The 25171-nt window shown below is 44.5% G+C and overlaps 1 protein-coding gene across 2 annotated transcripts in view; it reads left to right on the top strand.

Annotated features, from left to right (window-relative positions):
* The first annotated feature begins 2311 nt into the window (after positions 1-2311).
* The window catches only part of WT1 (WT1 transcription factor), a 41570-nt gene continuing 18710 nt past the window's right edge, over positions 2312-25171 (top strand). Inside the window, exons 1-5 of one of the 2 annotated variants that reach the window (XM_007111127.1) lie at positions 2312-2321; positions 4090-4212; positions 4657-4759; positions 14678-14755; positions 15807-15857. In XM_007111127.1, the coding sequence (XP_007111189.1) occupies positions 2312-2321; positions 4090-4212; positions 4657-4759; positions 14678-14755; positions 15807-15857 (365 nt within the window). The remainder of the gene's footprint in view (positions 2322-4089; positions 4213-4656; positions 4760-14677; positions 14756-15806; positions 15858-25171) is intronic. The other variant, XM_024118928.1, reaches the window with a different exon arrangement.

The following is a 25171-nucleotide window of genomic DNA, read 5'->3' as shown; positions in this document are numbered from 1 at the left end:
CCCTGTGCAAAATACTACCATTATCATTTATTTGAAACCATCTAGGTTCTGTCGGGGTTTTGGAACCCGGACTCTGCGGCTTTGGTTGGATCCCTGGGTCCATCCTTCTACAGGGTGGTCTGGTGTGCAGAATTTCATCAACTCAGCCTCAGGAGTGAGACTGTGGGCCTCCTAGCCAGTGGGCAATATGCTTAAAGGGAAAATCCCAATTCCTTTGTAGAGGATAGGCCCAGGATGTTAAAGAGAAAAGGGGCTTGGGAGCTGGAGACGGACTAGCAGGTAAAGGAGTCCCCCCCTCCCCATCCTGGGAAATAGCCCAGTAGGGAGGCGGCCCCAGATCCAGGCCACAGCCTGTAAGCCGGTTCCTGTTTTCTTCAGGCTTAGGTTTTCTCTTGTAATCAAAACGTAAAGGGATCACACTTGACAAGTCCTTGGGACTCAGTCAGCAGCTGGGAGCTGGGGTCGGATGTCAGAAGCCACTTGTGCCTTAGCCCTGGCATTGGCAACCAGAGTGGGCCCTGGGGCCCTGAGATTTCAGATTTATTCTCTCGATTTTTGGGCTTCCTGCAGCTCTCCCAGCAATGTAGAGTCTTGGCAGGAGGCTTAACCAGGGGAAAGCAAGGGCATCAATTCCTTCCCCAAAGTGTGGGAATGGCCAACAGCAGGCCGAGGCGGAGAGGAATCAAGCTTCGGGATCCCTGTCCCCAGACAGGGCAACCTAGCAATGGCCCAGGGGTGGGGACAATTGCTGGCACTCTTGAACCTCCCCCCACCCCAAGGTATCACACTTCGTTTTTTTCCAATTGCTTAAATATTATAGCTAGTATTCTAATCTTGCTTCTAAATATTAATTCAGAAAACATTTATTGAGTACCTACTCTGTGCCAGGCACTGGAGATTGAATGTTAAGACAATTAAAGTGCCTCAACGTTTGCAGGAAGCTCACAAAGGTTATACACTTCGTTTTTTTTCCAATTGCTTAAATATTATAGCTAGTATTCTAATCTTGCTTCTAAATATTAATTCAGAAAACATTTATTGAGTACCTACTCTGTGCCAGGCACTGGAGATTGAATGTTAAGACAATTAAAGTGCCTCAACGTTTGCAGGAAGCTCACAGCCTGACACTGGAGGAGCCCCTTATTTTTGGATGAGGAAATCTAGGCTCTAAGAGATAATGTGTGCAGGAGATCTCTCTGTGGCAGAACTTGGACTCAAACCCAGACCATTCTAGGTTATTTCTACCTCCTTTTCCAGGGATCTTGGCCCCGCTGTTGAGATGGAGTTTCTCTTCCCTGCTGGATGGGCACCCAACCCACTGTAGTCTGTGTGAGGGGTGGGGAATTTGCCGGGGCAGAAGAAGGGCGAGGACTTCGATAGCCCTAGACTAAGTGCGGGGTTTGGGAAGGGAAGACAAAGACTGCTTGACAGTCTGCGCGATTCCCGCAGCCCCGCTGGCGCACAGCACCCTATACCTACAGGAGGCCTTGTTATCACCGGGCCACCCTAGTGTCACGTGGGGACACCAGCTCAGCCCTAGGGCCAAGGGCGCCCCCCTTGGGTCGCATTGGAGAGGGTATTTCGTTGCGGGACAAATTTCCCCGTATGCTGCCGCAGCTGCGGAGTCATGATTTTCAGCCTTGGGACCACCTTCCTGGCTGAGCCTGCTGTCCACTCCATCCCTCATCTCCTACGGGGCCTGGCCCGGCCAGGCGGTTCCCGGGCTCCTCCGCTGCGGCGGGCGGGGGAGAGAGGCGCACAGCGTGTCTCGCCTCTCCCCGCGGTCAAGGTTGCACTCCCTTCCCCGGCCGAGACTAATCGTGGGAAAGGCGCTACCTTGGCCCCTCGAGCCTCTCCCTCTAAGGCCTATACAAGGAGCCTTTGAACACGCTGCCCCTTTCTGCGGCAGCTGTCCCTCCCCCGGCCTCCGCCCCCGCGCTCTCCGCGCCTGGCTCAGCGCTAGGCCCCGGGACAGCACGCTCTGATCAGTTCCGCATCCGATAAGTTTCTAATTTAAAGAGACCTCCCTCCTCTCTGAGGGCCCTTTCACCGATGCCCATCCCCTCTCCGGGGAGGGGGACTGCGAGAGGTGGGCTGGAGGCCAGCCTTTGCCCAGCGGTCCGGTGTCCGGTCGCGGTCCGGTGTCCGGTCTGGGACGGGTCCTTGGGAGCCTCGCGGGGCGCGGAGGCGACACGGCCAGCGCAGGAGCTGCAGCCCGCAACCCGTGGCCCTAGCCGCGCACCGAAGGTTGCGGAGCCCGCCTCCGAGGACAGCACGGTGCCCGGGCCACTGCCTTCTCATCGGCTCAGGAATGGAGAAGGGTTCGTCTAGAGACAACTTCTTTATTGCTTCTGTTTCTCCTCCTTATTTAAAAAATGGTCTTTGAAAATTCGGCCTTCCCTCTGCAAAACTGGGTGCTTGGAGCCAAATTTCGTTTGTCAGCGGACTGGTAGGCCTTAAACACAGCCTGGCCTCCGCTCCCAAAATGAAGTGCCTGGAAGCCCAAGCGTGCTCACCCACTCCTGACAGCTAACGGGGCAGGGGTTATCTTTGCCCACTTAGCAGGCCAGAAATGGAGGCCTCTGGGGTCATGTAAATTATAAAAGCTGGTGGCTTCTTAAGTTGTCAACCTGTGGCGCCAATTGGTGCGTGTGACTTGGACTGCCCTGTACAATCCGGTAATGAAGACCTGTTCAAACGCTCCCTCCCACACTGACACACCACATTGCCCGAAGTGAACTGTAGAAGGTCGGGTTTTGTTTTTGTTTTGGGGATGTGTATTTGAAAGATGTGGGTAATGGCCACCTTTCACTGTTCAATCTAAGGCTTCACTGGACACTTGTTGTAGAGCCTTTACCATGTCTGGGGCAAGAGTGGGGGAATGGGGTTCGTTTGACTCATCCCACTCCCAAGAATTGAGCGGGTTTGGAGACTCAGCTCAGTGCCCAGAGGCGGGGCCGAGGGTGGGGGGACTGGGTCCGGCCCAGTGGCCCTGCAGGGAGCCGATGTGAGCATCCGGACCAATCTGATTCGTCACTTGGTCAGGACCTCAGGCCAGAGATGGTGGAGCCTGCGCATTGGAAGGGACCCCACCGTTGGGTTCAGGGCTCAGAACTGATCTTTATCTTAGCTGGAGGATACTTTTTCCCCAGAGGCAGCTACAGTTTTGCAGAAGCTAGTGGCGTAAATGTTTAAAGTAATTTAGTGACAATAGTCACAGAAGGAGACTACGTTTTTCAACAACACGTTTTTGGTTTTTTTCCCCCTCACTTTCGGAGAGCTGGGGAAGAATACGGGCGGTATTGCTCTCGGTTTCTCGGCAGGGAAACTGAGGCAGAGGACCAGTGCATACCATGGAGGGAAAGGGAGGTACACTCTCAGGCACACTCTGAAACAAACAGGCTTCCCGGACTGGTGCGCAAGGAAGTCCGCCCCGGCAGTGGTGGTCACAGTCCGACCCGCTGGGTGCGAGGTGGGTCCGAGGTAGGAAAGAGGAGGGCGCAGGGTCGAGGCCCGTGGGCCCAACTTGAAAGGCCCCTTCTTTTTCCCCCTCACCAACTTTCCCGAGGGCCTTGGGTGTCAATGGTGTCGGGTCGCGCAGCCTCAGACAGATAACATTACTCTTTAATTACTCTCCCCATTTAAAGCCCATGCCGTTTAACTGGCCCCGAGTAATTAATGAAAGTTGGTGCGCGGGCCTCTGATTTACGGCTGCGAGTCAGCGCCGGGTCAGGCGAGCAGATTCATTTCGGTCGCCCGCGCTGCCCTGTTTTGGGGGGAGAACAACTTTCTCCGCCGAGCGGTTGGCGGCTTTCATACTTGCGAGGTGTTCGGTGCAGAAGCGGCGGACACCGTGAAAGACAAGGGCGTAAATAAATTGGGAAATGGTGGGGAGGGCTGGGTTTTACTCGGGAAAGGACGGGGAGCCTGTCGCGAGGTCACATTGGGCCCGGCTTCCCGCCGCAAGCCCTGGGGGCTGAGGGAGCGGGATCCGAATGCGGGGCTGGGCGCTCCTCGCCCGGGTTCTGGTTCAGACACACGGTCCCTGACTCCCCGCCGACGCTGTTTCTCTCTCGGCCGCGCCCGCAGGATACAGCACGGTCACCTTCGACGGGACGCCCAGCTACGGTCACACGCCCTCGCACCACGCGGCTCAGTTCCCCAATCACTCCTTCAAGCACGAGGACCCCATGGGCCAGCAGGGCTCGCTGGGTAAGCGGAGGGAATGATGTGGGGTCTTTCTCCCCTTCTTCCATGCTACTCCTCCCTCCCCAGGAATTTCCAACCCACAGCAAATTGGGGAAGGGAGGAGAGGATAGCTAAAAGAATTTTAGAAATAATTAGCCTAACCTCACTCAAAAGAAAAGATTGTTTCCCCCTACCCCAAGTATGTTGACTCCGCTCAGCCGAAACCGCGAATGTCCAGAGGGTCTTTTCGGTGCTCTGTGCCGCGACTGCTAAGGGAATGTGAAGTGAGAAGCTTAGCTCGCTGTGACCTGTAGGCCGTCTCTCTGCACGCCCCGGCATCCAGGCCCCAGTGCCCCCAGCGCAGCCTGGGAGCCCAGCTCAGGACGCTCTGCCCCAGCCCTTGCCCGCGGCCTCGCACCCCCAGCCCTTGGTGTGCTGCTCTCACCCCGCTCTCCTGGTTCTCTGCAGGTGAACAGCAGTACTCCGTGCCGCCCCCAGTCTACGGCTGCCACACGCCCACCGACAGCTGCACAGGCAGCCAGGCCCTGCTGCTGAGGACGCCCTACAGCAGGTAGGAAGGCGTTCGGCACCACATCTGGGTCCACGCGACCTCGGAGGGGGCGCTCGAGCCAGCGGGCACAGGAACGTCCGACGCGGGGCAGCCCGCATGCGGCCGTGCAGGGTCCTGGAGGCAAAGTACGCCTTTAGCCCACTCGTCTCCATAAAGCAAATGAAAGCCTCTCTCCTGGCTCCTATTTGAAAGAAGTAGCTTTCCCCGTCTCCCGGTGTTCTTATTTTGTGTGTGTACGTTGGTTTTTGGTTTTGGCCGCGCCGCGCGGTATGCGCGATCTTAGCTCTGCGGCTAGGGCTCGAACCCGCGCCCCCTGCAGTGGAAGCGCGGAGTCTTAATCACTGGACCGCCAGGGAAGTCCTCCCCGGTGTTCTTACTTTGAATATAAATGAGGGCGATTACTGTTTGGAGATGAAGAAGGAAGAGCGGCGCTTTGAGGAGTTTTTTTTTTAAAAGGGCTCTTTGCTGGGAGGACTTCAGCTTCCTCGGGATCAAAGATTTTACGCGGGGTCCACTTCCACTCGGTTCTTCTCACTCCTCAAGCCCCTCCTCGCGCACTGGCCACACCCGCCAGCCTTCTCTGGGACGAATTCGAGGGCGCGTGCACTCGGGCCACAGCCTTCTCCCCACCCGTCCCCCAGAGTCTCGGGCTGCAGCATCACTCTGTGGGCGTCGTCCCCAGCGCCCAGCTACCCCGGACTGTGTGCGGGACTGTGGTCGGGCGGCAGCGGTACCTGCGGGGAGACCGCTGCAGCCCGCGCCCGCCCTTCTTCCTGTTCCCGTGAGGCCGAAGACCAGCTTCTTTTCCTTGCAGACTCTTTTCCAGCTCCTCGTGCCTTCTCTAGGTTCTTGCTCCACCCTCCACCTTCTCTCCCCCAAATTTACTCTTCAACTTTGGGTGAACTTGGCCGGCATCCCGCGTCACCGATAGGGTTGCCTAGTAACTATACCGGCCGGAGCTGGGCGGGAAGGTGGGGCGGAGGGAGGGAAGTGGCAGATCGCGGCCTTGGATGCCGGGGATTGGGCGCGCATTACCTCATATTCCATCCCTTCTCCCCACCCGGTGCTGCGGGGATCCTGATACCGACTGCCCCAGACTCATCTCCGTTCTCCCTCCCCTCTGTTGGAAGACCCGGGGCTGACGTCAAGGGAAGGAGGTAGTGAGGTAATAAAGGAAGGAAAAGCGTCTGCCCTGGGAGATTGGTGGAAGGAATGGCCGCGCCTGGGGGACCTCCAGTCCCACAGGTGGAGGAGGGGAAGGAATGTTCGCTCCTGAGCCCGCAGGCGGCTCATGCCAATGTTCCGACGTGTTTATGAAACCGAGCCTAGGACTGGTCTGATTCTCCCATCCCGGGGAGGGACAGGGTCGAGCCCGTCTACTTCTGTACGCCTACGGTACACAGATTTTGGAAACCTTTATTTTTGATCGGGAAATCCGGCATATCTAATCTGATCTTGGATTCAAGATAACTTTTTTTCCTCCCTACTCCCCCCACCCGCCTTTTTTTTTAATTTTAGAGGGAGGGGGGAAAGGCATGCATTTTGCCCAGATAGAGGTATTGAATGGTCACACCTTCTCACCCTCCTTTTCTCCCTCTCTAGTTAGAACCCAGTTCTGTTCTTTGGCACCTCAGGCCCAGTGATCTGTCCCGAGCAGCCATCTGTGCACCTTCCCTTGGGTGGGTCAACTCAATGGAATGGGTACAGGATCTGAAATCTCTGTTGTGAACCCCCTCTCCAAGCAAAACTGAGATGGTGGGGTCATTGCCATCCTTTTTAAGGAGCTGCTCCTGACATTGCCAGAGTAGCATTGCTCTTATTCTAGCCATTGGGGGTACAGTTGGAATGGTTCCCAGTGGGATGACCTTGACCCAGTCATTCTTCCTTGGCTCCTGGTTGATGCCTCACCCCAAGCAGAGAAGAAGACCTTGATGCTGGAATGGGTGCTATTTAGATGGGTCCGGATACCTCCTTGGAGGTCGGGGACTGGGAGGCTTTGGAGTCTGGTTCAGTAGTGACACAGTTACACACATTTCTTACTCTCCCCTCTTCAAGCCTAGATCCACCCTGTGGGTCCCTAAGAAGGGACTGAACAGCCCAGAAATGAGTAGGGGATAAAGTGATCACAACTTCTGTCTTAACGGCAGTTCTCCAAACTGAGTCTCTGTGGTGGATTTTGACTTAGGGCTGAATTAATGGTTGCTATGGAAGCAGGAAAAGTCACTTGGATTGCATTTTAGACATAAAAATTTCACATTTTCTAATCCATCTTCTAACTGGCCACGGTATAAAGCAATTTTGTTAGGTTCATCTTTCAGAGATAGTTGCTTATCCCTTTCTTCTTTCTACATAATTGGAACTTCTTTGCTCATTTTTATATGAATGTCATAAAAATACCATTTTCTCTTGTTACTGAAAAATCTCTAATATCTCCTGAAAAAGAATTTGTGACCCCCGTAGGAAAAGTTTGCTTCCTTGAAGTTCGTGCTGAGTCTTTGAAGCTCCATCCACTCTAAATTGACAGCATTTCTAATCACTTGTCAAAGTTCAGGTACTTCCCCTGCAGTCGTGATGGATGGACATTTGTGGGGATGTTTTAAAATTGGATCTGTGCATCAACATTACTACCATTACAGTTATGTCATTTCCTTCTTTCCTACTCCTAAAAATGTTTTGAAGGATATTTAAATGCTTTTGTGAACACAGTGTTTGAAAAAGCATAGGAAGTACAACTAAACTTTAATCACTTAATGGCTAAACTTTTAGATTTTAGGTATTCAGTCGTTCTTCTGATCCCTGGCTCTGTTCCCTTTTCTGTCTAAAATTGGGACCTCTTGGGAAAGGTTTGCTTGTATTTTGTTTGACTTGTTGCACTTGACCCCCTAAGGCAGCCTGCCCAGCTTCTTTGCCCTGCCCTTCCAAAGCTTCTGTCTCCCCATTCTTGGATTTAGTCTCCCTTCCCACATGATCGAAAGGTAATGAATGGTACATACACTGACATTAAATAAGCACTGCACAATGTGAATTTGCTTTGAGGAAATTCTCAAAATTCTCTCCTATTCTGAGAGAACTGTAAAGTGATTCTCTCCTCTCTTTCAGGTTACAGATCTGAGGAGTTACAGCTCTACACAGATGTGATCAGTAGTGGATAGAAAATGACACCCCGATCAGCTTACGGGAAGTGTTAGGAGATAGGTTTCTCCATACTCTCTCCCCACCGTATTGAGAGTGGGTAGAATTTTGTCTAAAGGTCACTAAGGATCCTGGAACAGATTTCAGCCCTTCTGGAGCCCAACGATCATAGCCCTTATTACATAATCACTAGGCTTTACTGCATATTGTGTGCTGCTGGGCACTGCGCTGCGTGCTTTACTCAGTTTACTCATTTAGTTCTTCTGATTACCTCCGAGGTTGTTACGGTAATCCGCACTCTACTGAGGAGGAGATAGGTTCAGAGACTCCAAGTAACTTGCTCAAGTTCACAGTGAGTGAGAATCAGAACCAGGATTTGATCCTTAGTCTCTGTGCCTTCAAAGCTCATGTGTGCTCTGAATCGCTGAGGGATTCCAAGCCACTCAGTGTCCTCCACCTGGAATATTCCCCTTATACAGTCTGTGCCAGCACCTTTGCTAATAAATAATAAGAACAAATGCTTATATAAACTTACTACTTCCAGAAACCATTCTGAGCACTTCACAAGTATTGACTTATTTACATTTAATCTGAAACTCTTTGAGGTAGGCAATAGGTTATCACCCCCATTTTACAGAGGAGGAAACTGAAGCCCTTGGAGGTGAATTTGCCCAGTGTGACACAGTAAGGGACAGAGCAAGTGTGAGGCTCCAGAATCTAGCTTCCCACCCTCTGCACCCTGCTGCCTCTCCTGATGGTTAAGTGCCATTTCTTTCCAAACGTGGCATCTGCGTTAGGTCTTGCTAGAGGAAGGTCTTTATTCCTCACATTTGTGAAAGAAACCCCGTTACCCATTAGTTTTATCCAGTTTTCAATTGAAACCGCTCAGTGGATCAGAGGCGGTATTTTCATTGGCGAGTATTGTAGGAGCCAACTTGAACTTTCTCCTGAAGTCTTAACTCACAAAGCAGCTGTCTTTCAAGCTCCAGACTCCTCCAGCTTTCCCTTTACCACTCACTGGGTGTGAACTACTGAAGTTCAGTCCAGGCTCCTAAAGAAACAGGCAAAAAAAGTGGCAGAGACCTTTCTCCCTTCCATCCAGACCCAGGGGGAGCAACAGCTTCCAGGGCCACCCTGGTCTGTGCTTACTCAGAGGCAAGGTCCCAGGGAAGGAGGGGACCCCATGCTACCCTGAGGGGAAAAAGTAGTGAAGTCCAACCACACCAAGCACAGTTTTCCCCTGATTTTGACCTAGAACAGGCAGCTAGCTGGGCCTTCCCTGCTCACTTCCCTTGAATCCTCTTCCACAAGTCCCCCTCTCTCCCTCAGCTTGCTGAGCTCCTTGGAGCCCACAATCCCTAACCATGCCCATTTCACAGGTTGATTCTCACAGCTACTTTGAAAAGGAGTTCTGTGCCCTGTGTTTGAAAAATATTCCCCCGCACACTTTTTTTTAGACATTCTAGTTTCCTTTTCTTTTTGCACTCTTATTAGGTTTACATATTCATTTTTAGCAACTGTGCTACCAATTTAAATGAGAATGCATGTTTCCTTTGGCCCCCTAGCAGGTAAAACTATTCCAATTCAGAAGCAGTAATTGCTAATTTGAATATTTTTAATTGAATGTTGACAGTTCAATCCAATGATGAAGTTGACAGTGGAGCCTGTTACCGGTAGACTGTCTTTCATGTGAGAGAAGCTTCCTTAGCAGCCATAGAGCTTCTGGGGAATCCGGTCAGTGGGAAGTACATGATCTACCATTTAGGTTAGCCTTCAATGTAGAATTAAATCAGAGGACATCTGTCACCGAAGAAATAAAATCATAATTAATAATTCCTCTTCTTACGTGTCATCTACAAACACTTTACATGGTGTACAAGTTTCGTTTAAGACAATACTGATATTTGTTTCCCATATAGGTAGGCATGAAGGCAGAAAGTCTGAAATGGTTTCCAGGGTGGTGGGCAGTGTTATCAAAGCCAAAGAAAGGCTTGAATTGGACTTGTCTCCAGGGAGCGGGAAAAATCTAGTTTCAATTATTCCTGCAACATTTGTGCTGACCAAGTGTTTATTAATAGAAGTTGAATCCCCAGTGGGTTTTTCTTTGGTTAACTGGTGAGCTAGAGAGAAATTACAATACCAAGAGATTGACTGTAAAATGATTATTCACCATGGCCTGCTGAGCAGAAATTTCTGAACAGGCAGCCTCCGTGGCGCCTTGGAGGGAAGAACGCAGGAAAAAGTCTGCGTGGAAGTTTGGCTGCAGCCTCTGTGCATGAGCGTTGGTCATCAGGTAGAGGCGTGGGGCAGAGCTATTACAGCAAACTCTGGAAGCATCATGAATTCGGATCACAGATGCCAGTTACAAGTGCCTTTTTTATTGTTGGGAATTTTTTTTCCTTGATCTTGGGAAATACTTTTCTTCTACCAAGATGCTGGTTTGCCAGCCAGCAACCATCTGGCAGAGGTAACTCCAGTCTTAATCAGGTTTGACAGTTCCATTCCAATGGTAATAAGGACTTTTCTACTTTGTTCTGCTGAATATACTTAAACACACTTAAAGATGAAAATGTACTTGAATTACACATGCATTTGAAGAGTGGGGGAGTTCTGGTCCAGATAATAGCCGAGAGCTTTTCTCTTCCTTTCTTTTTGTGCAGAGGTCAAGAACTCAGTAATACTGCAGTCCAGGCCAAAGCAAACTCTATATGATCTACTACTGATTTCCTTTTAAGTTCCCCTTTTTGCTGGGACTGACTTGCTTTTATTTTACTCCAACTTGCATTAATCCCAGTTATAGAAGTTTCTTTCCTCTCTCCCTTGCTTCCAACTTCAAACATTTCTTACATAGGAAACCAGTGACTTTTTCTGTTTAAAGATCTACTTAAAAATATAAAAGACACTGTGACTTTTGGAATATATTTTGGCAGCCAGCAATTTCAGAGTTCACTTCCAAACAGAGTTAGATGGGGAGCTGAAATGCCTACATGACCACTGTGGTCACTGTGAGCCAAACCACCTGCTTATCTGATCTCCTCTGGGAATGAGGTGGTCGACACCTACAGTGGTTATTTAGTAATTAGATGCTTTATTTGCCAGGCAAACAGACAGAGTTAGATGGGGAGCTGAAATGCCTACATGACCACTGTGGTCACTGTGAGCCAAACCACCTGCTTATCTGATCTCCTCTGGGAATGAGGTGGTCGACACCTACAGTGGTTATTTAGTAATTAGATGCTTTATTTGCCAGGGGTCATATTTTCCTCTACTGGTGCTGCCTCTTTTCGTGGGTTTTCATGATGAGAGCTGAGTTTTGACCAACTGCCCAAAGAGATCAAAGCTTGAGCATGCTTGGGACCAGTATTTTTAGTTCAAATTCACATTTTATCCTCTCCCAGCAGCAGCTGTTGTCACTACTGTCATTGTTATCCAGCTGAAAGATGGTGCCAGCCAAGCCGACTGACTGAGCCGCTGAGGAGCTACAGCCAACAGAAGGCAGGATGTGGTTAAAATTGTGCTCTGATCCTGTGGCCAGCCTCAGGAAACCTATTTGGTGGTGGTTGTTGCTTGTTTGTTTGTTTTTCTTTTTGGGTTTTTGCTTGGGGATTTTCTGAAAGTCCTTCCCCATTGGCCCTTTCCACCTTCTCTCCCCTTATGAGGATTTGCAAGCTGAGCTATCAGGACCACTGAAATCGAAGTGAGGGTCCTACTGGGATCTTGGCACACTATTCTTAATCAGGTGAAGAGGATGTGGTTGGGCACCACATCTTGGTGACAGAGAAGGTCATAATGCTCCCTTGAGTATGTTCTCTTTCACCTCCAGACTCCTGTTTGTATTACTATATTATTTTTACTATCATTTAAATGGTAGTGAGAGGACAAGGCTCAGAGGTCAAATAATGCCAGGAAGCCTTTAAAGGGGCCTGGCAGGGTAGGGGTGGAGGCATCAGGCAAGTCAGCACTAGACACTTCCCTGAGCCCCCGTCCTCCTCTGATAAATGGGGATCATAATTACACCTTCCTCACAGAGTTGTTGTGAGGAGTATTGGTGACATGTGAATGTACTATACAAAATTTGATGGATTAGAAAAAGTTAAAATATATTATCTGTATAGTCTTGAAAGAGCCAGTATTAGAGCTTCACAACATCCTGGTAAAGTTAGACTGATTGAGATTAATATTCCCATTTAACAGATGAGAAAACTGAGGTGCAGAGAGCTGAACTGATATGCTCAAGGTCTTAAAATTTACCGAGTAGCACTGTCCAATAGAAACATAATGCAAGTCATCTATGTAATTTGAAATTTTCTAATAGCCACATTAAAAAAAAATAAGAAACAGGAAATTAATTTTTAAAATAGTCTCTTTAACCTCAAAAGCCCAAATCTTATTTCAACGTGTGGTACTCTCCATATTTCAAGTGCTCAATAGCTATGTCTGACTAGTGGCTACCATATTGGGCAGTGTGGTAGAGAGTATTTATCAAGCACCCACTAAGAAGATACATATATAAGACATAGATTCTGTATTTTAGAAGGTTTGCTTTCTGGGGGCCAAGAAAATGTCCTTAAAATTATTTTCTCTTTAGGAATCTGCTGGACTATTCTTTAAGTCTGTGAGAAAATTCCTAAATCATAAAGTTAGATATTTGGGACTCATTGACCCATGGGTGTAAACTTCTGTCACTCATCTTGCTTCTCAGACCTCTTGAAAATTACAGTGTTCTTAGTCTTACGCAAGGAGGAAATAATTTCAGAAAGATCCCACGTCCCAATAGGACCTAGGAAAATTGTCAACCGGGGCTGAGTGATTTTAGTTGGTGAACAATTTTTAAAAAATCAGTGACAAAAATAAAGAGCTGCCTGGGGAATACAATGCCTGTTGGCTGAGATTAATGGCAAGATTAATAAATGGATTGCCTGATGAAAAGGCGCAGGCGAACAAAAACCAGTAGAGATTGTGGAGGAGGCCGCTTATTAATGAACTGTCAGCCCAAAGAAAGTTTAAGAAACTCTCCCATGTTAAATGCAGCAGGCTGGCACTTCTAATAAAAATTGGGGTCCTTCAGGAATTAATTACACTGGCCTTACAGCAAGAATTCGTGGAATTGCGAAACGTAGTGGCACAGACCAGCACCGGCCGCTGCTGTGAACAGGGAAGCTGCAGGAGAAACTAATCATTTTTTTTTTCATTGATATGTAGGATATTGTAGTAGCATAATAGCCAGTCAGACACGGGGATGAATGATGGGGTCCAGATATGCACTGACTAATGAAACTACACGTACTTCGAGTTTGAAGTCACTTCACATTTCATACGTAAAGTTCCCTCCTGCAATCTGATTTCCTCCTTATCCTGTGTACCCACCACTAAGGAGTTCCAAATAATTTTAAGTGGTTATATGAGAGGTAGATGGACTCCACCATGATTTATGAAGCTATGCTGAGAGAGAGCATGGTGTTCGTTTATTCCAAGGGATAAATACTGTAATTTCCCTCACCCCTCCACAAGTCCCCAGTTTGGCTGGCCTTACAAAACCTTCTCTTAATTAAACTTTGGTGTTACCTCTGCCCGATGGATGAAGCAGTCCAAAGGAATGCCGTGACAAGGTGGATATTGTCCAGAATTTGCAATCTGGCATCATACATTACATACTGAAAGCTTCTTACCTTCTTTCCCTTCTGCCATGAAGGTGGAGTGGGAATGTTCTTCTGTAATGTGTTTAGACCAAGCGTTCCCAGACAAACCATTAATCTCTTGGGTCTCAAATTTCATAATTAACCATTTCAGTTCAGAACTGCATTTATTCGTCGTTGAGCTTGGTTACTTAGGAGATTTCTGGTAATTGAGTTATGTGCTAGTTTTTTAGGAAGGAGATAAATATAAAATTAATAAATTAATAAACATAAAAGCAGATAATAAAGATGTTCATGAGTCATGCATGCAGGATACTTTGAGAAGAGTGTTATTTCAGGAAATAGATGTGATAGCTCTTCTATAATGCGTTTAGAGATGTGTTTTAAAACATATGTAATAATGATGTTTTTAAGAGTTGTATGTGCAAAAAAAAAAGGGAGAGAAAAACTTTTGGTTGGTTTATATGGTGGGATATTTTTCCTTTGGGGTCTTAATGTATTTGATCAGCCATTGTTTTCCCTCATATAACATAGAACTGAGTTGGGGGCTTTAAGAAAAAACTCTGTGACTACAAAATTTATAGAGAATGATTCCTTCAGTTGTATCTAGAGTTTATCATCCTCTTTCTTTTGCTTGTCACATCCTTGAGTATTAGACCATCCATCACCCATCACTCTTTGACTTTTCAGGCCCTCATAATCCACATGATACTTATCCTTTTGATTAAAACAACTTAATGGCCTTTTCACGAATAATTAATCTGCTGTCTTTTTACTTTCAGCTCCAGGCTTTTAACTTTAATGTTGAGCTATCCAGCCTGTGTTGCCTTTCAAAGTTTCACTCCCTTTAGCCTCTTCCCTTCAGAGGTTTAATACCTCTTTAGAAACTTCAGTGTTTGCTCTACTAAAGTTTTTTAAAGGCTTCCAAATTATTCTCATATCCTTTCTGCTGTGTGTGAAGTGAATGACGTGCAGAGATCAGTGAGATGAAATGAAAATCATTTCAGACTCGTGTATTCTGTCATTCTGGAAAATGCGGAGGCTTTCATTGTAAAGAAAAGTTAAAAGTCTATTGCTTTTTGGAGAAACAGTTGCGTATATATATGTCTTTTGTATTATGCATTTCTAACTCTGGATGTTTTTCTAACAGTGACAATTTATACCAAATGACCTCCCAACTTGAATGCATGACCTGGAATCAGATGAACTTAGGAGCCACATTAAAGGGGTAAGGTCTTCTCTACTCCATTTCCCTTAAACAGTAACTTACACTTGTTTGAACCATTTTAAAGGTCCTTATACCATATGAAGAGAGTACAGTTTTAGAAGAATAGGCATGGCTGTCTGTAGAATTAAGATGCTTTCCTCCCTCTCCCAGTTGGTCAGTGGTGTTCAGTATTAAATTTTTAGGAATATAAATAGGGGATGTTCTTGTCTAGAACAAGGGGGTTGAGAATACTGGAAAAATTTAATATGGCCTTTCCTTATTGAATGTTTTAGAGTTCTTCAAACTTTTGTCCATTCAAACTTGTTTAATGTTTGTGTTTTGCTAGTGATATCACAGAGGTTAATCATTACATTATCTTATCAAGAAATGCTTTGAGTTTACAAAGTCCAGGATCCAAACTCCTATTTGAGTGACGATGATTTGGACCATCCAGAGTCAAATGTGTTCACACCTGGTTGCCTGAACAGGCTTTTATCACACTGGATACACAACCAGCATAGGGAGAACAGAGCAATCAAACATAGGTAGGGAGAGTGCTTTGCACCTGGAACTGAAAAAACAAAGCAGGTGGGACTTGCTTTAAACAGTAAAAGAACTCACTTTTAGTTTCGAATCTGAGCTGGTGGGCAGTAGACTGTGACAGTCATGAGGCACCTGTGGTGTATCAGGTACTCGTCTAGGTCACCTCATCTAATCTTCCTGATGGCATTAGGATGCCTAGGTACTGTTATCCTGTTTTCCAAATAAGTCAGTCAAGCTCAGAGAATTAAGTAACTTCCCAAGTTCACATCATACTATGTGGTAGAGCTGGGATTCCAAGTCCAGATCTGATTCCAAAGCAAAGGATCTTTCCAGCCTCCCTGTGATACCTTCCACACCCCCACCCCATCAGCCCCAGTGGGATCGAGGCCTCAGTTCAGCACTCTTGACTAGACAGCTGGCTTTACATCTCTGTGTATTTAGTGGCTTCTCATTGGACTTTGGGATCTGGGGGGCTTGCTAGAGCCACGCATGCTCCAGTCCCCATTCCCCACCTCTTCTTCTCTTCTAGAGTTGCTGCTGGGAGCTCCAGCTCAGTGAAATGGACAGAAGGGCAGAGCAAGTGAGTGGACAATGCAATGATGGCAAAGCAAATGACATAGGCCTTGCTGACTGGCACCTGGGGTGATGCAGGAGTTAGGACTGATGATGGGTAATCAGGGTAGCAGTTGGTGCACAGGGATGGGAAGAATCTATTCATTTTTTCCCTCTGTCTCTCTCTGCCTCCTTTTATTTATTGTAGATATACTGTAGGTTAAAATGGAGGTGGTGACATTTCTCATCAACATACTCCTGGGAGACAATTAAAAAAATGATGCTGTAGCAACCCTGCTCGTTTCCTGGTGAACGTTTCAAAAAATATGAAATTTGTGGCATTACACATATTCCTGTTAGATCGGTCAGATCTTTCAGCCATACTTAACTTGGCTTTTCTCTATTTACCTTTAAATCTCTCAGGGAGAACTTAATTTTTACCCCAAGACTATGGCCAGACTTTCTGCAAAGACTTTTTAAAATTCCTAAACATCTGTGTTTTCCCCAGCCTTATAGCCTGCACCCTGGGACATTTCTGTAACTGTTTCTTTTGATTTTTTTTTCTCTGCTTAAACACCAAAACCAGCCTTCCTCTTCTCATCTTTCTTTTGTTGGTTCAGTCCTGTTTGTTGGATCACCCTTCAGTGATTAGTGAAGTTGTTTTTCATCTTCTAAGACTCACTATTAGATCCTTCCTTCCACCCCCGGCCCCCAATTTTTCTATTTTAACCAAATCTCTGCTTCGTCTCTCTAGACCCAAAAGTAAAAAAGCCTGCTAATTGACTTGGATTTTTTTCTCTCCCCACTTCCATCCAAGGGGCTGCTGACAGTTTTAGCACTGTATCTTTCCACCTACTCAAAACTTGTCCTATGTTTCGTGGTCCCAGCCTTTCTTTCTGGATCCCTTGCTTTTCTTCTCTCTACTGTAGTCAGAATTCAGTAACTCTCCCCAAACTACATGCCAAGAATAGATAGAACATGATTGTGAAGTGAGCAGTATGTTTTCAGTTTTTTAAATTTCTTCATGCTGGAGTACAGGGTTAGTTTATTTGCTTAATTACAAAAATTACTTATAAGGAATCTTGGCATGTATTTGAATCCGGGTCTTTCCATAGGTGAGATAATGTTGGTACCTTTTAAGATCTTTAGACACATGATATTAGTCACTTGCTAGGGAGTCAGAAGCTATATTATAAAGATGAAGCACAAAATGCAAATAATTTGTTTTGTTCAATCCTGTGTAAGAAACAAAAACTAGAAGTGTTTTCATTGAGCTGGTGCTTACATTTTGGAAAAGGATTCCTGAAATAAAAATGGTTTGTTTTTTTTTTTTTTTTTTTATCTTGCCACCGCAGGGAGCCCAGTGTAAAACATAGTCTGGATCCCTGCTCTGCTTTCTCTCTCCTGGAAGCAGCCATGTTTTGTTTTTTTTTGTTTGTTTTTATATTTTATTTATTTATTTATTTATTTTTGGGTCTTCGTTTCTGTGCGTGGGCTTTCTCCAGTTGCAGCGAGCGGGGGCCACTCTTCATCGCGGTGCGCGGGCCTCTCACTGTCGCAGCCTCTCTTGTTGCGGAGCACAGGCTCCAGACGCACAGGCTCAGTAGTTGTGGCTCACGGGCCTAGTTGCTCCGCGGCATGTGGGATCTTCCCAGACCAGGGCTCGACCCGTGTCCCCTGCACCAGCAGGCAGACTCTCAACCACTGCACCACCAGGGAAGCCCTAAAATGTATTTCTTGAATACTTTATTCAGAGAGTTGTATAAAAGGCATCAAGGTCTCCTCCAGTAGATAGTCTTATAGAAGAGTAACTCTTTGGAGAGCAAAACATTACAATTGTCTAATTTCCTAATATCTTCTCTCACACTGTGTTTTTATCCCTTTAGCACATATTGTAAGTCAACTAAATGTTTGCTTCTGAGTGTGAGCTGAACATTTACCTGAAGATGGATGTTAACATTATTGGGCAGGGTGTGAAGGGCTTTATATACCTCTCCTCTTTTGATCTCATGACAATCCTAGGGTATTATGTTCACACCCATGTTTCACATGAGGAGGCTTGAGAGGTTAAGCCACCTAACCAAGTTCACTTAGCAAGTAAGGGTCAGAGCCACGTTGGAACCCACTTCTGTCTGACTCCAGTATCTGGGCCCTAGATTAGAGTTTCTTAAACTTTTTAGACTGCGACCACAGTTAGAAATACATTTTACACTGAGATCAGATGTACTCACACACATAGAAGTTTTCACAAAAGAATACTTACTACATGCTGTGCATACTGATGTTTTCTCCTTTATTCCATATCATTTTAAAAAATGCTGATATCCCAGTAGAAAGTGGTTTTTTCCCAGGGGGTACATAATCTGGGTAGGTATCTTTATTCTCTGTACCAAATTTGCTTTCCTTTGCCATGGTATGAAAATGCTGTTAATACAGAAGATACATTTGAGAAAAGATATTCCATGAAGAGAGACAAAGAGAAATAACTGTTTTTTTGCATTTATCTGTTACTAGTGTCTGGACACTATCTGAAATCAGTAGTAAGAAAAATCATGGTGACAAGGTAGATCTGTAACACGAATACTGGAGGTTTGAGTCATGTTTTGGAGAAAAAGGGTATAATTTCTAAATCACTCATAAAAAAGAGGGATTATAACATTTTTATTAAAAGATCATGTGCCTCCCACTAACGCCCACTAAATATTTGTTCACGTCGTCTTTCCTTGAAAATTTTACTTTTTTTTTAAAAAAGTGAGCTTGTTTCCTTGCTTAAGCAAGTCTACAGAGACATCTTTCGTTAGTTGTTGGGGAGCAGTGTTATTATACTGGTTGGGGATAGGATCGTAGGGAGGACATGGGCAAGACGAGATGAAAACATGAAACGGGGTGGGGAGGAGGGAGTCTTACCACTCATTTACTCCTCTCTCCTCCTCCCTTTACTCATTTTCTAATCTCTGCGTGCCCATAGGGATCAGAGCTACTTTTATGACCTCAAATGGGAGAATATTGTGTTTCAATTTAAGTCAAAGAGAGGTACTTTATGAAGCCACTTTCTTAACTCTGACCCTTTTCCTTACAAATGAAATTATATTTTCTAAGTGGGTCATTGGGAGAAAGTGGATATCTTTCTAAGCACTAGTCCATCTTTATGAATAATTCTGTGTATGGTGCCTCGCATTGCTGTCTGCTTTGTATTTCTTTAGAAATACAAATACAAATACTAAATTCTTTAGTATTTCTTTAAAATCATTTTCTGTGTGTTCCTAACGCCTGCTGATTTCCTAACCCTGCTCCCAAGCCCTGCTACTCTGTCAGCCTCTGTTTTGTCTCTTCTGAAGAAAATATCCTGCAAAATGGAGAAACACATCAACCTTGACTGCGGTCCAAGTTATTAAAACAAGGAAGAAGTTATTCTCTGGGGACTTGGGTAGGGGGAGTGGGAAATCGAACACAATAGAAATGTGAAAGGAGTGCTGAGCAAAATGAATGTCCCTTTGCTGGTCCAAGAAGTTCAGACCATTGGGAACACAGTATTTGACCTGTGGATGCTTGAAAGGAAAAACGAAAGACTCAGGTTGAGTGATGTATGGTGAAAACAAAGCTGCGTGTTTTGGTAGGGCCAAGGCTGTCGAATCTGGAGAAAATCCCCACTAGACATGGTCTCATCCCTGAGAACCTGTGCCAGAAGAGATAGCTGGAGTTCCAGTACACAGCCCAGCACCTTTCCTCTCCAGCTAGTGAACAGAAGGTATTCGTCCAAGAGATTTACTTCTTGAAAATGGATAGCTTGCTTTTCAGGGGCTCCTGGAGCTTGTGATGCAAACACAAAGGTGGAGAGAAGCAGCTCTGGGAATATCAGCATTCCTGAGGGTACTCCTCCGCTTCCACTCCCAGGATAAAGCTGTTAATTTCTTCTTTTATATGGTTACATTTATGCATTTCAACTGTGTTGGACTTGGCTAGAGTCTGTTAGCCATACTTACCAGAACAAAGCAGGGGACTCTCCTGGGTTTGCAGGATAAAGATGGAGACTCTGATTTAGAGCTGTCTCCCCTGTACCTCTCAACATGGACTAATTCAGTGGTTTCTTTGCCTTCACTTCACCTCCCTGCTGCTACTTACCCCTCCCTAGCTTTTTGTCTTTCCCCTTCTTTTTTCTTTGGGCTTATATTCAAGTCATGTATTTAATTTTTTTATTATGTAAGTAATATGTATAAATTATAGAACAGTTAGAAAATACAACTTTATAGGAAAGGAAATTAACACTCCCCCCAGTAGCTCAGATGAAACTACTATTAATATTATGTTGCATATACTTTCAGGCCTTTTTCCATGCATAGGTATACATTTGTGTCCTTTTCTTTTTTATAACAAATGATTGGCTTTGGCTTAGATCTAATTCAGCAAATGCACTTCTATAGGCCATTGCAGAGTTCTGTGTTTCAACCTTCATGAGAGTGTTTTTGAAAATATTCTCAACCTCTTAAAAATACTTCACTTTAAAAAGTATGTTGGGCTTTATAGACTTATCATCTCCACACTATGTTTCTAACTGTCCTGTTTCAAAGCAAGGAATTAGTTTTATCTCATAAACGGGAGGATGAATAACAGGTTTGTTCAGGTCAGGAGAAGAAAGAAGCCAAGCAGGAAAGATAGCAAAGGAAGGTGGTGATGAAGGGGGTCAAGCTAGGAATGAGGAGCATGGTGGACTCAGTGCAGGGAGGGGTCAATGAGGGCTCCAGCCTGTTGATAAAGGGGTGTGTGTGTGTGTGTGTGTGTGTGTGTGTGTGTGTGTGTGTGTTGGAGGGCGAGAAGGTATATCAGATGAGTGGAGGATCTCTTTCATGACCTCAAGGTTCTTTTGGACCTCTCGTGTCTGTGATCCCATCATAGGCCCTTCTGAGACCCTCTGCTCACCATTTATCCTTCTCCCTGTCATCTATCCAAGGAAAAAATTCATAACCTCTAGCTAGAAAGACGTCAGTATAGAAGCTGCACTCATAAAAAGTCATCCAAATAAGTGCATCTCTGGAATGAGGGGTTACTGCTTATTTTAGTAGGGTTTTTTCCCCCTTAAAAGTGAACAATTTCATTTATTCTAGTTTTATTTCTAACTCTTCATTTTAAAAGCAAAGCCACAGATGTAGTGTTCTTAAGGCTAAGATAGTGACTTTATCAAAATGAAAACAACTTTTTTCCCCTTGATTATAAAAGTAACACAGGCTTATTATATATTGAAAAAATTCAGACAGTACCAAAACATTATAAAGGAAAAAAAGGAAAGTCATCTGTTATCTCACCACACAGAGATAAGTAGTTTTTAAACATATTGGGGTATATTTGTATCTACAGAGAAGAAATTCTGGAAACATTTACTGAACTATTAACTGTAGTTGCCTCTGAAAAGATTAGAGGGAAAGGGCAGAAGCCTAATAGAGATGGGTTTAAGAGATCATAGGAGGAGATAAGCTGGAGACATTGTATTGTCAACACACTTCCATGGAGTTTTGGAGCAAAGAAATGGGGTTCTATCTCAATGGGGAAAGAGGGTCAGGAGAAGGTGTTTTTTTATTGCTTTGATATATTTAGATGGAAGTACCTGCATGTTTGCTGTTGAGAATGTTCAAGAAGAGGGGAAAAAAATTAATGATGGGAGGGGATAGAATTGCTGGAACAGGGTCCTTGAGAGAGAAGAGGCTCCGTGGGCAACTGGGGTTGGTTAGCTAGGAGCTTGGATAGTTCATCTAGTAGTAAATTGGTTTACAAGAGATCTTTGTTTCTAAAGATATTAACCCTTTGCTTGTCATATGTACTGCAGATGTTTTATCTGGTTTGTATTTTAACTATTAATGTGTTTTTTTCTGTCAGAAATTTTTATTTTCATAGTAAAAATTATCAGTTTATGTTTCATAGTTACAAGTTTTTGGCTTTTATATAGAAAAGATTCCTCCAATCCCATTTTTTTTTTAATTTTATTTTTGGCTGCGTTGGGTCTTCATTAGTGTGCGCGTGCTTTCTCTAGTTGCAGCAAGCGAGGGCTACTCTTCGTTGTGGTGCGCGGTCTTCTCATTGCGGTGGCTTCTCTCGTTGCGGAGCACAGGCTCTACGCACACGGGCTTCAGTAGTTGTGGCTCGCGGGCTCAGTAGTTGTGGCTCAGGGGCTCTAGAGAGCAGGCTTAGTAGTTGTGGCACATGGGCTTCGTTGCTCCGCGGCATGTGGGATCTTCCCGGACCAGGGATGGAACCCATGTCCCTTGCATTGGCAGGTGTATTCTTAACCACTGCGCCACCAGGGAAGTCCCCTCATTTTTAAAAAATTTACTTATTGTATTTTGGTATATTTTTTGATTGACTTCTTAACACTTAAACATTTAATTTATTCTGAATTTATTTTGCAATTGGATTCCACCTTGATTTGTTTCTAGATGACTAGCCAATATCCCAAACTGCTTTGAATAATCCGTCCTTTTCTCATTAACTTCGTATATTACCTTTATCAATTCTTGAATCCTATCAAATTACTTGGATCCATTTCTAGACTCGTTATTCTCTTCTTTTCATCAGTCCGGCTCTTTTTGTCAAGCATCAGACTGTTTTCTTTGCTATAATTTTATAGTCTGTTTAAATACCTGATAGGAAAGTTCCCTAGCATTGTATTTCTTTTTTCAACCTATTTCTGGCTATTATCTCTTGTTTATTCAAGATGAACTTCAGATTCATTTTGTTAATTTCAAAGAAAGTCTTTATCTATATTGGTTCATTAATTGTGACAAATATACCATACTAATGTGAGATATTAAGAATAGAGGAAACAGTGCAGAGTATATGGCAACTGTCTGTATTATCTTTAGAAATAAAGACCCATTCTAAAGTAACAAGTTTATTTTTTAAAACTCTTAATTGGAATTTTGAATGAATTGCATCAGGTTTAAAAATTAATTTTGGAGAATATTGACCATTGAAAAATTGCTAGTCCTTTCTTCAAGAACATGAATGGCATTTCTCAACTCTTTTTCAAGTCTTGTATGTCAGATGTCCCTATTTTGAATTTCTCCTTTTCAGGAATTTTAACAGTAATGCCTCTGGCTTCATAAATCTCTTTGAGAATGAGTGTGATTCCTATGAATGTATTACAAGGTATTTCTTTTGTTTCTTCACCTTGAAATACTTTGTTGTGTTACTAAGGTCAGCCGAAAGGTTGTGCCTTTGGTAGAGACGATTATGCACATGCCCTTCACATGTTACAAACCTCCATTTCAACTGGAGAAGCAGAAAAGGGCTTAGTCTTAAGAGCACTGTGCTTGATTCTGGGGTTTTAGGGAGGACTTTTTTTTTTTTTTTTAAAGTAATTGAGAATGGTTGAGTAAAATTTTTCAGATTTAAGAGTGTGTGAGCAAGCTGGGTGGGGGCCTTTGAGAACCCAGGCTGAGAAGATCCTGCTCATTTTCCCTGTGTAGAATTTGTCTATCGTGAATTTGGGACAGCTGTTCTTGGCGTGAACCTAGCAGCAGTCTCTGGCCATAGAGCCAAAGCATTGATATTATAGAACCCAGTGAGTTAGATGAAACTGGGATTCTGATGAACTAGCACTTCAATACCAGACGCATGTAAGGGGAGATCCAGATATTTCATATGGTCTGATGAGGTGATCTATGAGAAAGTGCGTTCCTATGTTTGTATGTGTTGAAGTAGGAAGGAAAGTCATGCCTAAAAATATTCTTCCCAGCAGTAGGAGCCAGTAAATAGTGTGGAGTTTTATTTTCGGAGGGGAGCTGTATTCTCCCCAAACTGTTATGGGAAACTAGATTTAAAATAGCTTCTAGCTCTGCTCTGAGTGTGAAATAAGAGAAAAAAGTCAGTTGGAGGAGGTTTATATACCATTTCAAGTGGTGAGGAAAGCTTGATGTTCATAATGGCTGATTTATACAAGCGTTGTTATCAGGCTATTAACCACTCAGCCTGTATTCCCTGTTAAATAGTGGCTAATGACTAGACTGCATGGAAGTGAAAACATATGAGCTGTGACTATAAAGAAACTTTCAAAAGAGGAATACAAGCAAGTTTTAGCAATAATAGCTAGCATGGTTGGAACAAGTGAGCATCTTCCGAAAGGTAATGTATTTTTTTAAATGAATACATTAATTTTTGTTTTTTACCTTTTTCTTGATGTCATTTCACTGAGTTTTGTGTCTATCATGAAATGTGGATGGAGGGCTGTTTTTATTTTTATTTATTTACTTTTTTAACTTTTAATTTTTATTGGAGTAGAGCCGATTAACAATGTTGTGATAGTTTCAGGTGCACAGCAAAGGGACTCAGCCATACATATGCATGTATCCATTCTCCCCCAAACTCCCCTCCCATCCAGGCTGCCACCTAACATTGAGCAGAGTTCCCAAAAGGTAATACTTTGAAGGGACCTTTTGCAGTACTCACTTATAGGTATCGTGTTTTGATATATTTGCTGAAAAATAAATCCAATTACTTCTAGATAACTGTTAGATTATGTATTATCAGGACTTTTTCTACAGCAAGTGGCAGAACCCTAGTTGTAACTGGCATAGGTCAAAGAGGGAATTTAAATTTAGCGGCTTATTGTATTGTGTTTTAAAACCCCATGTGTGGATTCAGGGGCTGAGACAGTGTCTTTAGAACACTATTTCATTGTCCCTTGTCTTTGCTCTCCTCTGTGCTGGCTGTCCTCTCAGACAGGCTCTCTTCACTGTGGCGAAAATAGCTGTTTTTTGGCACCTACAGCTTCACAAGAAGACTGCCTCCCTATTGGTTCTTCTCCACCAAAAGACCCAGGGAAGCCTCTGATTGGCCTGGATTGGGTAGCTAGAGAATGCAGTGGTCTGATTGGCCAGGCCATAGGCATGTACTCACACCTGGAGCCTGAGGGTGGGATTAGAGAGAGGTGGTTCCCTGAAAGGAGAAGAGGCTGTGTTACCAGAGGATGGTGGCCAAAATGAAAAAAAGATACTCAATAGAGGATGTAAAAAGTCAGAGTTAGTGAAAGTGGGGTGAATCCTCTTCCCCTCCAGATATGATGTGGAGCTGGATGCTGCAGGGATGTACAAGACCTGGACAGAAAATAAATGAAGGATGGAGTGGGCGGGAGGAGCCTTCTTTCTAATGCTCATGGGAAAAGTGTTCATTAAAAAGTACAATAGTTAGGATTATTACCATAGTATAATTTTTAATGAAAAGTGACATAAAATATATTTAAATTAAAAGTAAAAAACGTGTCTTTTTCTTGAGGTCTGAACTGAAATGAAACACCTGAGGGCAGGAGGAAAGTAAATATTTCAAGTAAAATATGGCTGATTGTTTTCTGTAGAC

The sequence above is a fragment of the Physeter macrocephalus genome, chromosome 16 (assembly GCF_002837175.3).
Source record: "Physeter macrocephalus isolate SW-GA chromosome 16, ASM283717v5, whole genome shotgun sequence".
Taxonomy (NCBI): Eukaryota; Metazoa; Chordata; class Mammalia; order Artiodactyla; family Physeteridae; genus Physeter; species Physeter macrocephalus.
The sequence above is the reverse complement of the archived record's forward strand: the minus strand, read 5'-3'. Positions and strand labels throughout refer to the sequence as shown.